Here is a 17,624-nt window from a genome sequence, read left to right on the forward strand (position 1 = left end):
TCCAGCGTTGCACCACGCCAGATGTCCACGTTTATTTTTTTTTTTTTTACATTAATTTCCTTATATCGATTCGTCTTTCAAACAGACGGACAGATGGACGGGTTTGCTATTATAGTTGGTTAGGCAAAATAGACAATTTTATCGCGCTACCATCAGAAAGGTCAACGGCCACCTGCTTTGTTCTGCCTCTTCATTTAAAAACAGGAAACAGGATCTGCCTCTTCATTTAAAACAGGAAAGAACACTAGGCGTGGTTTTCGCAATATTACTGACAAGCGACAGGCACAGATGGAACAGCCACGAGGAGACGCCGCTCCAGAGAGCCAGGAAACAGCACCGTCTGACTGTGTGTGCAACGACGAAGAAGGTAACGCCGCTGTGACGCAGTTAATATTCGTAGCGCGCGCGTGCGTATACCTGTGTTTTCAGTTCGAACAATTTTCTGAAAAATCTGATGAAGCATGCAGCGCAATGCAGACCATTTATGTCAATTACCTGAAAGGGTGGTCGTTACTTTCGCCACAAATTGCAATGTCCGCGTAGTTAATGGAAACGATTTGCTAACCCGTTATTTACTTTAAGTCGCATGTTTCATTTGCCATATTGAAGCCGAACTGTAGTGAAGTCATGCATGCGCAGCAGAAGTCATAACTATAGGGTCACTTTCGAGATATTCATCTGAAAAGTATGTTTAAATAAATCCCTTGCAATTACAGTTAAGATTATCCTCTACTACTCGACGCTTGTCTTTGGAAAGCAGCTGGGACATCAAGTATTTTGCAGTATACACTTTAAGGTTGGGCTATCTTGAAATTGTTGTTAGTCTTGCGAGTTTTGCCAAGCAAATATAACCATGACAGCCAGTGTTACCACAACACGCTATGTGGACACCAAATCAATTCTTATGATGTGCAAATGCGAGAACATAACTTGTCGCTGAGGGTGTAACTGAGTTATATCGGTGAATTTATTGTTGCGACGAAACGTTGCTGAGTTTAGTGCTGCTGCGTTATATTTCTGAGTCTAATGTTGCTGCTTATGAGGTCGCAACAACGCAAGGCTACAAACCTGCCATATTGTTATCTCACAGCTGAGTTTTATTTGCAGAGTTCTCATTAAAGTAGTGTTTCACGCACATTGCGATCAGTGTTCTTTCTCGATGACGCCACTTTGCCGAGCGATGACAGTACTTTTCCGAGCGGCACCATCACGTTAACACTACAGATCTTCATCGGGTGCTCCACGCCATACCCTGGGGGGATGTCGTAGTCGTCGTCCAACGGGTACCTGAAGCGCTTTGCATCTTATTCGTCGCCGTTCGCCATGCGCTCCGGCGATGGCGTCTGCGGGTCCTCGACAACGCGAAAGGCAGAGCGAGCAGATGCAGCTCGCTGTGATCGTTACGCAGCCGCTCGCTCTGCCATCCAGTGCATCACCCGCCAGGCAGAGCCCAACCCTGTGCACAAGCCCGACCATATAACCATGTGACTAGACCATTCTGTTGGTCCAGTTACCTTCGATATGGCACCCTGTTCTTCCATGCGCTGAAGTTCCTCCTTGACTTTTCCTTGGAGGGCCACGAGAACACCCCTGGACGGCACGTCGAGTCCCACGGCTCCGAGCTTTAGCTTTGTTGTGTACTCCACGGCTGTCCACGACTTCAACTGTCACAGTACACTAAAGTCGTCTGCAAACGATTACGCCTCTGGGTACAACAGTTCGACGTGGACGTTTTGCACGCGACAAGTAAGCCCAAGGCGTTCAGCCACTGATCCTCTTAAAGTCGCGGGCACACTTTGTTCGACCACGAAAAACGCCCCTTCGTGCACTCTGCTGGTTGCGCACAAAAGTAGTCGAATTTGGACTTTAGTCAGGGTGTTATGTCCGAAGAAGGCCGTTAGAGTCGCCCAGCAGGGTTGCTGAGGCCATGCACGGTAGCTTGTTGACATACTTACTGGAAATTACGCAGCTGTTGGTTCCTGTGTCTAGCTTGCACGTGAACGGGCGGCATTCGATGCTAACTGTAGTGCTCCAATGGTCTGCTACAACTGTGCTTACAGTCAAGGCTTGCAAAAACAAATCATCGTCAGCACCGGCTTGTAGTTCCCGCAGTTCCATTTCATGCATAAGCATTCTTGGGTGAGAACCCCTGTACAACTGTCTGTCCCGTAACACCTTGTAATTTGGAAATAAATTTGAATTGGTCAAGTTAACAGATTTAATCGTTATAATGGAGTAGCTGTACATGATTACTAGCTTTAGGATCGATGAAAGAAATTGTCAAGTAATTTATGTATAAAACAAAACAAATTCGAAAGCAAAAAAAAAAAAATCGGCTCCAATCTACGCAGTGAAGGTGGTTGGCCAGTGAGGTAGCCTTGAATTGTGTGCTGCCGAGCCTGAGCATGACGTTGTGCATATTGACGTTGCTGTTCCTTTCATCGCTCATAGTATTCGCGCTGCCCTTCAGGCATCCTAACTGTGCGTGGCTTGCTTTGGACAGGCACCGCCGCGTCCTGCGTAGCCTGAGCACGACGCCGTTGTGCATATTGACGTCGCTGTTCCCGTCGCCGTTCATCGTGTTCACCCTACTCTTCGGGAGTCCTCCTATCACAACAAAAATGAAATCAGTTGCTAGGCGGGTTCTTCTACATGAAAGTGTCGTGACATCACTTCTGCCGCTTCCCGACAACTGCAGCTTATGCAACCGTAACCTTTACCGAGAAATGCTTGCCGCGAACGCTATGCGCGAAGGCGAGCTTTCTGGTGAAGCCGCACAGCCGGCGCCGGCGCGGATGCGCGGAAGCGAGCACCATCTGGTGGTGCCGCAAGGAACCCAGCGGCGCATGCAGCGCGTGCCTTCCGCTGTGATTGGTTGACTTTTCTGGCGACGGAGAAATCCCGGGATCCTAGTCATATACAGACAGCTCCGCTGTAAAAGGTTGGCAGTGAGTTTCGAACCTATGACCCCACGCTCGGAAGCCGAGTGTCTTACGCATTGGGCTAAACACCCACAATTGCCAAAGGTGAATATATCTGAACCATATGAATGTGTTGTACCGGCAGTACAAAACAAATGTCAAAGGAGGACCGTTTCTATGAAGGCTCTGTTGAAAGATTTGGTGATAAAACAAAAGCCATCTCTAAGGCCACATGTGGAACCGTCTTGGAGCATTTTAGACACCAGAAAATTTTCGATTTTGCGGAAATTTTATGCCAAACGTGCCACATCCCCGATGCGTTTCTCTGGTCGTGGGCTGCGCCTTCCGTCGGGGCGTTCCTTCACCGACTGAAATACCACCGATCTCTGAAGGCTCATCCGCTTGACGTCGCGCAAGAGACATAAAAGTTAAGAATGATAAGGAGTGATGAGGGGTTATATGGGTCTTATTACGGTTGATAATGGTCCAACGCGAATGGATAAGGTGCTAAAGAGCGATAAGAGCCTGCAATGGACGGAGCGACTCTGATAAGGTTAATGAGCACCTGTAAGGGTAGATAACGGTCGGCTCAAGTCCGAGAAAGTCGATAAGAGTCGGGTCATGTTCGATAAGATTGATAAGGGTTGATAAAGATCAGTCCGATTGCGATAAGGTTGATGACGACTGATAAGGGTTGATAAGGCTCGGATCGAGTCCGATAAGGGTTTATACTGGTCGCATCAAGTTTCACAACATTGATAATGACACCAAAAAAAATTAAATTATGTGGTTTTACGTGCCAAAACCAGTTCTGATTATGAGGCACGCCGTAGTGGGGGACTCCGGAAATTTTGACCACCTGGGGTTCTTTAACGTGCACCTAAATCTAAGTACACGGGTGTTTTCGCATTTCGCCCCCATCGAAATGCGGCCGCCGTGGCCGGGATTCGATCCCGCGACCTCGTGCTCAGCAGCCCAACACCATAGCCACTGAGCAACCACGGCGGGTATACTTCTGCGCCTGCACTGATTTCCTTAAATATCTAATTTTCCTTGCTCTTGATCCAGGCGCATTGCTACTGTGTTTTGGTACCACGCGTTGTCAGCAATAAGCTTTCGCTGCAAGTTTCTGTCATGCACCCCCAATATAATGCTGCTGCGGAGCATGCGGTCTGCCAGGCTTCCGAATTCGCAGCTCTTTGCTAGATGCCTTGGATCTGTAAACCAGTCATTAAAGGGTTCGTCTTGTTTTTAGTCACTTTATCCAGAGGGAAATTCATTTAGGGTCAAACTCGTCACGGGTTAGTAGAATTCCTCAAATTTCTCAACCAAAATGTCAACCTTGTTTTTGTCCGCTTTATTCTCAAATTTGAAAATTCTGTAAGCTTTCATGCCCTCTTCTCTAATTATTACAAGTAATGTTGCTGTTTGTGCTTCTATAGACCTTTTCACAAACCGACGTTTGAGTATCGCCATTGCCCGACACGGGCGACGTCTAGCGTCAGAACATGTTATGCCGCCATTGTGGACTGTGAGCCTTGCGAGAGCAGGCCGGCCGCACTTCGGTTCTGCGATCTTCGCCGCGTATTATTTCGATTGTTTTCTTCCGCTTCGCTTGTCTTGTGCCGCTTCACTTGTTACATGTTTCACGTGCTCGCGTGAGCTCTCAGTGTGGTGTGCCATGGCAACAGCAAGCCCAGCCAGGGGATGTGGCGTTTCGTCGTCGTTAGCGGCGGCAGCCGCGTCTGCTTCGTCGAGACCTGGCGTGCTAATCAGCGGTATATTTCATTGTTATTGCTGGGCACATGTGACTGTATTGTGGATTTAATATGATCACCCATAGGTTTCGCGGTTGAGGGTTGCCTCATTTAGCGAAAGCAGGTGCGTACGTAGCTGTCGGGCAATGCTTAGAACCGACGACGCGGGTCAGTGGCTGGTAGATATGCGGTGGTTACTCCATACGCTTCCGACGCAACTCAACAGCTCAATCATGCAAAATGTATTGGATCTGGTGCAGTGCAGGGTGCTTATAACCAAATATCAAAGCATAAGCGTGGTGCTCGAGCATCTCGGTACCTACAGAGAACCGACGCGCGACAGTGGTCACAGATGCCAGCGCAACTGATACAGCCCAGGGGCTAGATTTTGTAATTAGCTTTATGGGCAAGGCCACACAGGGTGCGTGTGAACGCAGAGACAATGTTTTACAAACGCATTTGCAAAGAGCTACACAGACGCGCCTTATATATCTAACACTCCTCCGTGTACCCGCGCTCTTGCTCGGGGCGGTGCCGCCGCCTACGAGCAGAAAAGAGAAGTACTGCATTATGACACTAACGCGCACCGACAGTGAACGCTTCGGTGGTCTCAGCACTACGACGCCTCGATGCCAGCATTCGAAGGGACGCTGGCATCAAGAAGCACTACCAACGCCAGGTGGCGTTCACCGTACTCAGCACAGCGGAGCGTGGCCTCCGCAATTAGCTCTGAAAATGTTTCTGAAGTTGATCGCGGAGGCTGCAATTACGACGCGCTGTACGCGCTGATTTGACTCGGTGACGATTCAGTTACGTGCTTTGTCTTGCGCGTTGTATTAGTGTGTCAGTTACGTGCTTCGTCTTTCGCGTTGTGCTAGCGTGTGCAGCGTAGTGCAGCTTCCATATGCACGACGGTTGCTCATGGTCATCGACGTTGGTAGTCGTGATGGAGGAGACGTGCCACCAGGCGTCAGCGTGGGTGCATCAACGCCTAAGGGCGCTTTAGCCACAAAACACCAATAGGGGACACAGGGGCTGCATACATCTTCCATAGGACACGATTTTTTCAGATGGTTGCGAAGTGTATCTACCGACTAGTTCTCTCGCAGAGTGCTTCAATTTGTCTTATACCGGTGTCACACGTACGGCTATTTGTGATAGCGATCGAGCCCGATCTGGATCGGAATGTTCGACCGCGATTGGCTCCCTTCCGCAGATTGAGCAAGGAAGCCAGTCGTGACCAAGAACTTCAATCCAGATCGGGCTCGATCACGATCAAAAGTGCGCCATGTGACCCCCGTATTAGGCACTGAAATGAAGTCGTGTTTGAAAGAATAACAAATGTAGCTGCTGCCACTACATACGAGAAAATATTGCATCGAAGAGCTGACAATTCTCGCAACCTATTGGGAAATGTGCCGAAAAGGCTTTACCAAAATGCATTATATAACTGATGTGTGTGTTGGCTCACATTAGACTGAAATGATAAGTCCTCAGGTGATGCAGGAAACCGGTGAAGCGTGAAAATACCACATCGGCAGTGGTCTCGCAGAGTGCTGTGTTGTGGACTCACTATAGTCCCCAAAATCGTTATTTTCCGCTGGTTGTTTGTGCACCCATAAACGGCACAGTGCTGGCCTGTAGACTGTTGATGAGTATATGCCATCATTTACGAGCGTAAGTCATTCGGGACAAAAATAAACGGAAACATCGAAGGAAAGCTACCACTCCGCAATGCAAGCGCAAGGCAAGCTCACCGTCCAGACCAAACAGGCAACACTGACACATACTCTCGACGCCAGACCGTCGGAAGCGCCCTCGTGAAAACGTCTATAGGCTGCTTGCTCAACTGGGTAACCTTAGAAAATAGTACGAACTCACTTTTCCAAGTTTTCCATCCAGGCCATGCGTCTCCCGATGAATCCAGGTGTTTCGGCGACGAGAGCAGCATTGACGGTGCAGACATTTCAGTGTTTTAGCTGAGCGCTTGCTGCCCTCTCCGCTCAGACCGGCATATGCTAGCAAATGCCACACAACCGCTTAGCGGGAACGCTATTGCGCTTGCGCACAACGCTAATACCGGCAGCGGGACCAAGACCGCATCCCTCGCTCCGCTACAAAGCCGACCGAGCGGAGCGTGACAGCGTGTCTACTTGGCCTCTTCGTCGTTTTGCAGCCGAGTTGATAGCGCGTCGCTCGCGTCTCGGCAAGACGCGCTTATCAAATGCGAAATCTACGCAGTTCCCTGCAGTAGACAGTTTTAGCAGAGCGCCGCTTACGCTCCGCTCCGCTCAGATTTCACGCTCTGAGATACTGCAGGGAAATGCGTAGCGAGCGACGCGCTATCAACTCGGCTGCAAAACGACGAAGAGGCCAAGTAGACACGCTGTCACGCTTCGCTCAGTCGGCTTTGTAGCGGAGCGATATGATGCGGTCTTCGTTCCGCTGCCGGTATGAGCGTTGTGCGCAAGCGCAATAGCGTTCCCGCTAAGCGGTTGTGTGGCATTTGCTAGCATATGCCGCCCTGAGCGGAGCGGACAGCAAGCGCTCAGCTAAAACTATCTCAGCTATCTATCTATCTCAGCTATCTCCGAACGTGAAATCTGAGCGGAGCGGAGCGTATGCGGCGCTCTGCTAAAACTGTCTATTGCGACTGGGCACCGCTGCCACCATGTGAGCGAGCCGGCAGTCGGGTTATGAAGAACGTTTGTTTATTCCAGATGTGAAGAAGTACAGAGTACCGACATAATGGGGCATGCGCAGATAATGCAGGATGAGATAACGGCAGCCTTACTGAGCTTTTTTTTTTTCGCATTTCGTGCTTATCGGGCCGGAAAGCTTATTGATATTGTAATGTTGTAGGGGCGATGAAGAACGCAGTAGCAAGAAAGTGAATCACGAAACTAACGTTTTATTGGGCATTCTTGTGCCCACAAAAGTGACATTCGAAGCAGAACGATAGCGGCGCGCACAGTCGGCAATCAACGAAATTTAATTTGCGGGCCAAGCGTGTCGGCCTTTACACATGACTCATCGAAGAATCCAGCGTAACTGCTGGGGCCCGTGGGTCTTCCAGAAAGAACTACACAATTCGCGTCGCGCATAGAATCAGATTACGCAAGTTCCGGTAACAACAGACAACTGATAGAACTATCGATAACATTCAAGAAATTTCCGATCGATATAGGCGCGTCCTGCGCTGAGCGATAACGTTTAACATTTGTTAGCCGGTGAAAAGCGGTCAGTTGAGAAAGATAAGCAAGTACAAGGTCGTCCACTCTTGGGGTGAACGCGGCTCCGCGTGGCCGCGCTCCGCGCAGCGCCGGTGCCTCCGGCGCGGCCGCGCATCGAAGCAAATCGGCGCAGGCGCACAGGGGCCTAGGGGAAGTGCTTCGCGCCATCTGCTACGGCAGCGCGCCGCTCTTGCTTTATAGTGGAATACACGGCGCTAAACGCAGGCGACCGAGCGCCCGAGGTGGCGTCGCGGGAAAACGCGCTTCACTAACTGGATCATTTTCCGGCTGGTTTTGTCTACAGCTTGTAAACAGCCTGCGTAATCAATTTGCATAAACAGATGCAAGCTTCTCAGGAGACAAACGACAATTTTTTTTATTGCGATAGCAATTATATGGACACTTCAACCGGATTTCTGCCGTCGGCGTCGCCGTCGCCGTCGCCGTGAGGTTCCGTATAGATAAAATCTTCGCCGCGCGCCGTATGCCCCAGAGGCAGCGTGCGGGGACGCGCGCTATCACGGAGAGCGAACGCACTCAATCTCCCACGCGCAAGCAAGGAAGCGGAAAGCCAGCGCCGGAAGGAGCAGGGGGGGGGGGGGGGGGGGGGGGGACTTCTCTGCCAACAACCGCGCTCGTCGCTCGTCCGCACAGTATCTTATCTCTCCCACGCGCAAGCAAGGAAGCGGGAAGCCAGCGCCGGAAGGAGCGGGGGGGGGGGGGGGGGGGCGCACTTCTACGCTGCCAACAACCGCGCTTGTCGTTCGTTCGACCGCACCGTCTCTTATCTCCACACGGCTCTGACCTTTATACGCCGTGCATTCGCCGCTCAGTTTCCGTTGAAGCGATAGACCGCACGTACCTTCGCCCGCTGCTGCACCGTATATATGCGCTTGCTGCCAGCGTTTTGACAGTCGTTGTCTGCAGTCATTCAGTGTGATCTATTCATGTTTGTTTGTGCGCGCTCACACCACGCTTGTTCAATCAGTTAGTAATAGTCGGGCCACATTTTCCAACGCACGCTACACATGCAATGCTGCCCGGGTCGGCAGTGCAGCACTACAGGTGTGTCCCTTCGCACGCGCTGCCCACGGGAAGCGCTTCTCATCAACACCACCGTTTCACACGCGCCTTCTCGTGGTCATCGAGTCTCTCTTCATGTCGGTCTACTTGCGCCGCAGCACACCTGCTTACTTAATCAGCTCATGTTTACTACAATTCATATTGCTACCAAAGCCGCTCACCTTACTTCGTATGACATTGCTGTGTTGCTATCGCATTCATCGCTTCGCCCTTAGGGCGAAACTGTGACATTTTTTTTTTTTGTAATAGACGAGGGCAAACGAACAAAGTTATTTCTTGCGCGCTCTTTATTAGGCCGGGGCCATTTATTTTACTGCCACAACTGTTGGTGCCGTGCATCCGGAGAAGCCCATCTGGCACGCTTTTCACGATTTGTGTCATGACGTGATGAGACTAGCGCGCTGTTTCCTGCATCTCTTGATGCTATACCAGATTTGGTTACCTGCCGTGGTTGCTCAGTGGCTATGATGTTGGGCTGCTGAGCACGAGGTCGCGGGATCGAATCTCGGCCACGGCGGCCGCATTTCGATGGGGGCGAAATGCGAAAACACCCGTGTACTTAGATTTGGGTACACGTTAAAGAACCCCAGGTGGTCCAAATTTCCGGAGTCCCCCACTACGGCGTGCCTCGTGGTTTTGGCATGTAAAACCCCATAATTTAATTTAAATACCGAATTTGGTTAATTGACACCAGCCATAAATTTCGCAGAGAATTAGAGAGCGATTGTTCAATCGTGCTTATATATTTGAACATGTTTGTCATTGATTCTACCACTAAGGCGGGCAAAAAAGAGTGACAGTAACTAAGGGGTGACATCCGCTGCTCTGTTATGGCCGCGTTAATGCCGCTTGTAGGTGGGCGTAGATCGTTTTACGTAATGTAGGAAACTGATTTGGCAGTAACCTTACGCCCAATTTTCATTTTTCTAGATCGAATAAAAAATACAGTTTATTTTTGTTGTCAGACTGCATGTAATATCGCTCAAGCGGTGCCGGTCCTTTGACGCATACATTACGGGGTAAGTCGTGTTCTCAATTAAAGGGATCGTCGGTCAATTGTTTGATAGCATGGATAAGCTCGTGTAAAATAGGTGGCGCGGACCTTTCCTTATTTATTCACATTCTTTTTCGTATCCTTGGAGTCAGTGCACGCAACATTCGAATGCTGTTTCTGTTGATTTTGCATAGGTGGTTGGAGTGGGAAATCTATAATCGACGCGCCAGTTTTCCAGCTTACATTACGTGTTGCCGGGTAATTAAGTCGTTATTCGCTTCCACTTCATTTCACCATTACCTCGAAATTGGTCAAATGCATATTCTCACTAAAATTTAATAATTTGGTAATTGTGGGGTATACGAGCCGACAGTGACGTAGCCAGAAATTTTGTACGGGGTGGGGGGGGGGGGGGGGGGGGCTCACGTTCCGGCAAGGCCTCCTCCTTATTGAATTTGTCGAGGGATCAAATAAATTAATAAGAACTGCATTGCCATTGCCAATGCCATCGTATATTAGATGCTGCAAACGAATTACTGTCAAGTAAAATATGTATTTTTTCGTAAAAGAATATATTCGTATGTCCAAAAAATTGTGGCAGCAATAACTGGTATCAATGCTTCCGCGTTTTTTTTTTTTTTTGTCTATTTAATAAGTAAAGAAAATATCACAGGAACTTTAGAACTAAATCAGTTCGAAACCAGCAAAGCCTTGCATGCAGCTGATATGAAAAACGTAAAGGCCATGAAATGAACAAGCTCGGGACAAGTATTTTGATGAATCTTTGTCATTCAAGAACCTTGTTTACATTTTTGTACATATGCAACGGCTAGGGAAAAACCTCAATGACGCTGTCCTTCATTGCAATAGACTGCGCTGGAGCAGCTGTTACCGGCCGTGTATTGTTAAAACACCGAGATTATAGTCGCAACAGTGAGTACATATAAAAAGCAGGTGTTCTGCAAAATATACATTAGAAATGCGAAGATAGAATGGATGATACAAATGCGAACATACAACTTGAAAGAGGGAAGAAAACTGTCGCTGGAAACAAAGTTCACTGCTTGTATACAGAAAACCTCGCAACAAGATATTTAAATATACGTATAGGTCGCCAATAAATCTACGTATTTAAGCAGACGTCACTGTATATAATGCGTCAAACAAGACAAACAAACATGTTGCGCAGTCACAGATAGTAAACTTTACGCATAGAAAGGCAGACGATCCAGGCAGGATTAAAACTATGATCGCAGAAATCGTGGTATGTACTTGGGTCATGCGGCGGTCGCGACAGCACCATATGGGTAGAATAATAGAGGAATAATGCAGAAATCAGTACGAAAAGGTGTAATTTGCCTGCCTGCAGAATGACAACAAATATTCTGCATCCAAAATTAAATAAGGGTATTGCTTCGGTTCAAAAAAGAAGTAAAAGCAGGTAGCGGAAAGAAAAGGCCAAACGAAAGCCACAGATGATGCTGCAAGTTGAACTACCCAATATTCGAGTGTGTTTGTTGGGAACGCCGCCACGTGGGCCGGGCTTTCAATTTGCAAGGTCGGTCAAAATTGGTTATTGATGTCCTCGTAATTTTCGTATTCACATGATAATTTTGATCGTGATGCTAACTGTTAAAATAAATGGCGAAAATTTCTGCCGTTTTAAAAGCTAATGAATGCAGTCATACGTTTTCATAAATACGAGTTTATGGACTTGAAGGAACAGAGCTTTTTACTTGCATTGATTTTTGCTGCTGCGCTATCTAAAGACGAACTTCACTCGGCGAGGAAGTTTAGCGAAGCGGTTAATGACTTCGGACACGTTGATGCGGACGTCTCTGTGGGCGTATAGAAGCGCCAGCCTAACCATGCGTTCCTTAGACATTGTAAAACGCACGTAATTTTTTAGTAATCTCATGTTAAAAAATATTCTCTCTGCGCTGGCAGTGGTCACTGGAAGGGTGCCTAGAATCTGCTGCATTTTGTACACAATTACACAGAACCTGCAGTCGGAATGAGAGAGGGCATATATTACGCTGCTAAAACCTAAAAAAAAACTCCTTCGATGTCGTTGGCATCCTTGTTTAGGTACCTTGCACAAACAGTAAGCTGTTCGATTCCAGCAATATCCGTCGTTTCGTCAGCAAGTATGGAGAAGCAGCCTGCAGCGTTTACTTTTGCATCTAGGCTTTCTTTGATAACTTCACCCCAAATTTCTCTAATTTAGTTTTGTACATCTGGATCTAAATACGAAGCATTACTGGGACACCTTTCCAAATGGTTCTTCAGATATGTATCTCCACAATCAGCTCGCATGCGAAGAAGCGCTCTGAAAATGCCGGTATTTTCAGCGGGGGCTTTGCTTAAATCCATAGGACCTCTGTCCCTATGGCCACGGAGAGCCAGACCTTGTCGCCCGCAAAAAATAACTGCCTCAATATTAGGCCGTTAACTTTCTTCTGTTTTTTTTTCTTATTTTACTTTGCCTGCACTGGTCCAGCTGATGGATCACATTGGGCGCGCTTACTGAAAATGTTTGGAAAAAATTATCAGCTGCCAGCTGACAGTCACGGTGATATTTAGTATTTTCGTCTGTGTGGAAGATAGCGAGCGCGTGCTTCCATTTCTGGAATGGTTTGGAAACGAGGGCTCCAGTGCGCGCATGTTGGCCGAAGTTTATAAGAACTTTAAACCCATAAAGTTCCAGAATTGAAAATCTAAAGCACGCCTTTTGAAATGTCGGTGCACCTTTCGCGTCAAAAGATCATGAGAACTTTATACCCATAAAGTTTCGGAATTAAAATTCATGCGCTCCGTAGATTCCGCGGCCGCTGCGAGATGCCGCAACGCTCCCGCTCGCTATCGAAAAGCCCTCGAAAGTTTGTGCTCGGATGGGGCTCCTTGCGTTATGTGACTCCAGGTGCAAAGGCGTTGCCACGAAATCCAGCCCTAGTTCGCAATGTTCGTGCCGAAATGTCTTTTCGAGCGTGAAAAAGATATTATAGACAAAATCCAGAATGATTCCCGGCGCCGGTGGTTGTTTTGGTCGGCGGTGCATGCCAGCGCGAAAAAATTTCGAGGAGGGGCTGAAGCCCCATGTTCCGTGTTCACCCCAAGAGCCGTGTTCACCCCAAGAGTGGACGACCCTGTACACCTGTCCATATGTGATACACGTTTGAACACGCACGCCAGGAGTAATTGTTGCTTGAAAACGTATTCTCTCTTCTCTCTCGTATTGACCACGTGTGCACGTGTGCTGTTTTCACACCCGTTTTCTCGGCTAACCGCAACGCCGAATTCCGTATTGCTACCGCATGCTATCGAAGTCGCGTTGCTGCTCTAAGCTTTGTCCAGTAGCTTAGCCAGGTGTAGGTGTCTGTCGACGTCATAAGACACTTTTAAATTTATTGTACTTATTAATGTCTGATATCATATCGAGAAGCGCTTCCTGGAAAGCGGAAGACACTCTTCGAAATCAACAGCAAGGTGAGAGCACCTCTGGAAATTAACTCTTCGCTTTGCTACCGGCTACGCCCGCTAGCGAGACGGGCACAGACTGGCTCTGCCGCGCTGACTTGCTCACAGTCGGCGACGTCGGTGACTTCCTGACCAAGCGAAACAACTACTAAGCACTAGACCATATCCCGAAAGCTCATGCGTGAGTCTCACCAAGATATCCATTTACTGGGTTCCTCAAGAGGCGGCGCTAATTCCGGCGCTGCTTGAGGCATTTGCGATACCGAAAGCCACGGGAGATTAGGGCAACGTTCTCGGCTCCTTGGGGGAAAAAAGCCGTTGTGGGAGTACTAAGCGCCTTGGCGTCTGTTCATGGATCATCGTTTCATGCTGCGAGTGTCAATGACCTGCTCGACTAGCCGTAAACTGACCTGGCGTCATGGAATGTCATTCCTCTGAGGCCTAGTTTCGTTTATTCTATTCAGCCAGAATTCATGTACATTTCACTGGGGACAGTGACCCTGCGACCCAAGGTGTATCTTTAGTTATAATAGTACTTGCGTGTAGCTGCCGTCAATCATCTGATACCACGAAAAACGAGTCGCTCTGCGTCGTCGAACCATCGCGTTTAATGTATTCTTAAACATTCTTAAATAGTAAAAAAAACAGATTAGGTCCATACACGATCCCTCTGAAAGGACAGTCAGAGCTCAGCAAATGTAACCTGATGAACCTTGTCCTCATTTGTTGTTGAAGAGAAAATTTCACGTCAGGCTCATTTCAAGATACTAACGGAGCTGGTCTTTGTGATAGCTGCCACGGGCTGTCAAAAGTAGCATACCGCAATCGTGCAGAATGATGCTTGTCTGAACCGTATATGAACACGATAATATTGGTTTCAAAATTTAATTACGAACGACGCGAGCGAGGAAGTTAAGTTTTACTGTGGCACATGTTCTTTTTCCCTTCAATTTTATTCGAAATAATTATTTTTGCTTCGTATAGTGAGGAATACACAAAAGATGTTTGGACGCACAGCTTAAAGCAGACCGAAAATCAATTTGAGTATATCATGTCCAGGTGCCAGCATTGGAACATCCCGAGAAAAGCGCACAAAAAACATAGGGCAAAACGTGAAGTTACACTGAGGCACAAGCACGAAATAAATATGAGAGTGCAAACTCGACTAGCGTATTAACAGAGCATTCCCACATTTTTTTATTGTGAGCTCATGTTACTATTACGTACTGGAGAGGTTCCAAAAACGGGACTGTTGTTTTCACGTTTGAATATTTTATGTAGTTGTCACATGGGCACCGGCTGAAGTGCTCTAAATTTACATCGGACATTCAACTACAATAGAGCACAGAAGCTTTTTCTTCAAAGACATTCGGGAAGCTCTCAAAAAGAAAATGTTAACACCACTTGAATGTCCCACTCCACCCTTTCTATTGGAAGGAGTGGGACATCGCATTACATACAGCCATAGAAGGTTTCTACTCGACCTTATATGAGGGTGGGTCGACTATGAACGCAAACAAGGAACCCAGTCTTTTAATACCCCTTGAGACTTGTGGCTATGGGAGCTTGGACACGCTGTATTTGCTAGGTACTGCACGATGGGCGGAAAAGAAGAATGCCCTTGTATCCCCTCTTTCTTTCGTGACCTCCACAATTATATCGATGGCACCGGTGCTCTTAACTTTGACTTCATAAAAGGCAAGTCATCTCTTCCTACAAAAACTTTACTGGAGCCCCTTGAAAGATATTTGCTCGCCAGCTCTGCGGCTCATTGTCTAGGTACATCTTCAATTTGGTTTCTTGCGAATAACGACAAGCGTGACGCTCAGTTAGACCAGAGTCAGACAGCGTCCCAGTCCTCCTTTCATTGTGCTATCCCTTTCCTCCGAAGGGCATAGAACAGCGCAAAAACATTTTTCACGGGGAACAGTCATTGATTATGCTTAAGAACATAGTGGCAGAAAATGCTAAAGATAACGCACATTTAAAGATTGTTGTTCATCCGCACATCCGGTCTACTGTTTTGGCTTCAGAGCGGTAAGAACCAAACTGCTAGTTACTTCCTTTTTTGCAGTCAAAAAGGCAACTTTCCGTTTACCCGCACTTTTCCGAGACAAAGAGGCCTGATTTATGCTTATGATTTCATGGTGCTGTTTGCTATGTGTTAAATGGTGTGAAAGCCCTTGTCAAGCTTTGATGGCTTTTTGTTTTCACCCCACAGCTTCACTGTTGTGACTGTTGTACTGTCTCCTCTGGTGTTGAAATAAACTGATTTTATTTTATTTGAGGATAACGACGAAACTCGTGTCCAGAGTGGCACTGTCTATGACGAGTTTCTTCAGCTGTTTAGCCCAAAGGTGTTAAAATATTTCAACTGACCCAGTGCTCCAAACATACCGCTCCTCGGGTATTTCTCCTATGCATAACGAGATTGCTTTTCAATACAGATTCCTTAATAAAGAACCTGTAATTATGACTGCGTTCTCCTTAATATTGACATTTTTATACGCATTGCATCCAGTGGATATTGCTTGCAGGGTGGCACGGAGAAATCAGGAATTTCCTCAGCCTTCAGCGGTTTGTCCCAAGAAAACCTTGTACCGACGTTGTTGAGACTAAGGTGGAATGAAAGAAAAATATGTCGCGTGTTAAAATATTTCAGCGCCTTTTACTCTACACAAACTCTTCCTGCCTTAATAGAAGCATGTTGCGTTCTTTCAGCGTTAGTGTATCGGACCACTCTGCACAAAGTTCACAGTAAGCGCAGGTGTCACGCTGATGGTTTCTGTCCCGTTGTCTGCATTGTTAGTGACGTTGACATGAGCCGGTTCTCTCACAGAATGTGTGGCTTTTCAAAGCCTGAGACAGCGCAGTGTTTCGGTTAGCTATTGAGAGAGAGAAAGGGTGGTGGGGAGAAAAGAGATAGAAAGCGTGAGCACTATGCTCGTGGCCGGTGAATAAATGTCACTGCACTGTTGCTGTCCAAATCATATGCGACTAAAGCGCTCAGCTGTGCAGCCGACTGTCAGCTCATCTGCGTTGAGAACTGTTTCCTGCGTACTGGCCTGTCAAAATATAATATGGGTCGGCAGACATGCGGTTCCTTACCAGATGTGCATCTCTCCTCGTCTAAAGGCGCCACCTGCAAAGACGAAGGTGAGTGGACCTCCCAAACTGTCGACACCCTGGCCTTGCACCCGTAGAATGCTAGGTGCACGGCAAAGCCTAAAGAACATGCACAAGCGCAGTTTCAAATGTGTATCCTTTTAAAGAACTCTTCGCTGATAAGTGCCCCAAACTCACAGAATATCAGTACGTCACTTATTATTCATATGCTCAGCAAATTCAGGCACTACTACTATGAGGCGTCAGTGCTAGGCACTCAGGGGCTCAAAAATGTGGGAGAAGATAAATAAGGTAGGGCTCTGTTAGCCGCGTAGAACTTCTCCATGCACCAGATGTGGCCCACCGGCCGCTTTATTGACACTCTTGCTGTATATCGTGCTCCGTTCCCTAACAGCGCACGACACGGCACTTTGGAGAGACGAGCTTCCCTTCTACCAGGTGGTCGTGCTCTGGCTGCTACGTCTCGGCGTCACCCCTAGCCACGTGGCCATCATGCCAGACGGTAGCCGGCGGTTCGTCAAGAGTACCGGCACCGATCTTCGCCGCACCTACGTCGTAGGAACTGAGCTTTTGGGTCGGGCAAGTAAATGTGCCTGTGTCACAATTGTACTTACCAACGAGTCTGCTAGCTTGTTAGCGGACGCTTGCTCGGCAACCAGATGTGAATTCTGATAAGGGATGTCAAAACGCACAATTTGGGGGGAGGCGGGGGGGGGGGGGGATCATTTAGACTGCCCGAGTTTGTTTAACGTGCATATAAATATATGCACGCACGTGTTTTTTCATTATGCTTGTATCGAACCTGCAACCTCGTGTTCATCAGCAGCAATTACGCATAGCCACCGAGGTTGATTTCGTTGTTTCAAATAAAAATGCAATATAATACATAGAATAACTCCTTTTGTGCCGTTTCATTTAAAAAGCACTCAACACACGTGGGCAACATGAGAGAGAACGACGTGTTTGCTTATATTGAACGACTATTAGTGGCGTGTGGATTTTAAGCTGACTTGTGAATGTCTTCGAAGTAGGT

General features: G+C 47.7%; 1 protein-coding gene across 1 annotated transcript in view; it reads left to right on the forward strand.

Annotated features, from left to right (window-relative positions):
• Positions 1–285: 285 nt before the first annotated feature.
• The window catches only part of LOC119456994 (dehydrodolichyl diphosphate synthase complex subunit Dhdds-like), an 81,729-nt gene continuing 64,390 nt past the window's right edge, over positions 286–17,624 (forward strand). Inside the window, exon 1 of the mRNA XM_049669717.1 lies at positions 286–367. Within this exon, the coding sequence (XP_049525674.1) occupies positions 289–367 (79 nt within the window). The 5' untranslated portion in view covers positions 286–288. The remainder of the gene's footprint in view (positions 368–17,624) is intronic.

Source organism: Dermacentor silvarum, chromosome 6 (genome assembly GCF_013339745.2).
Source record: "Dermacentor silvarum isolate Dsil-2018 chromosome 6, BIME_Dsil_1.4, whole genome shotgun sequence".
In the NCBI taxonomy this organism is placed as follows: domain Eukaryota; kingdom Metazoa; phylum Arthropoda; class Arachnida; order Ixodida; family Ixodidae; genus Dermacentor; species Dermacentor silvarum.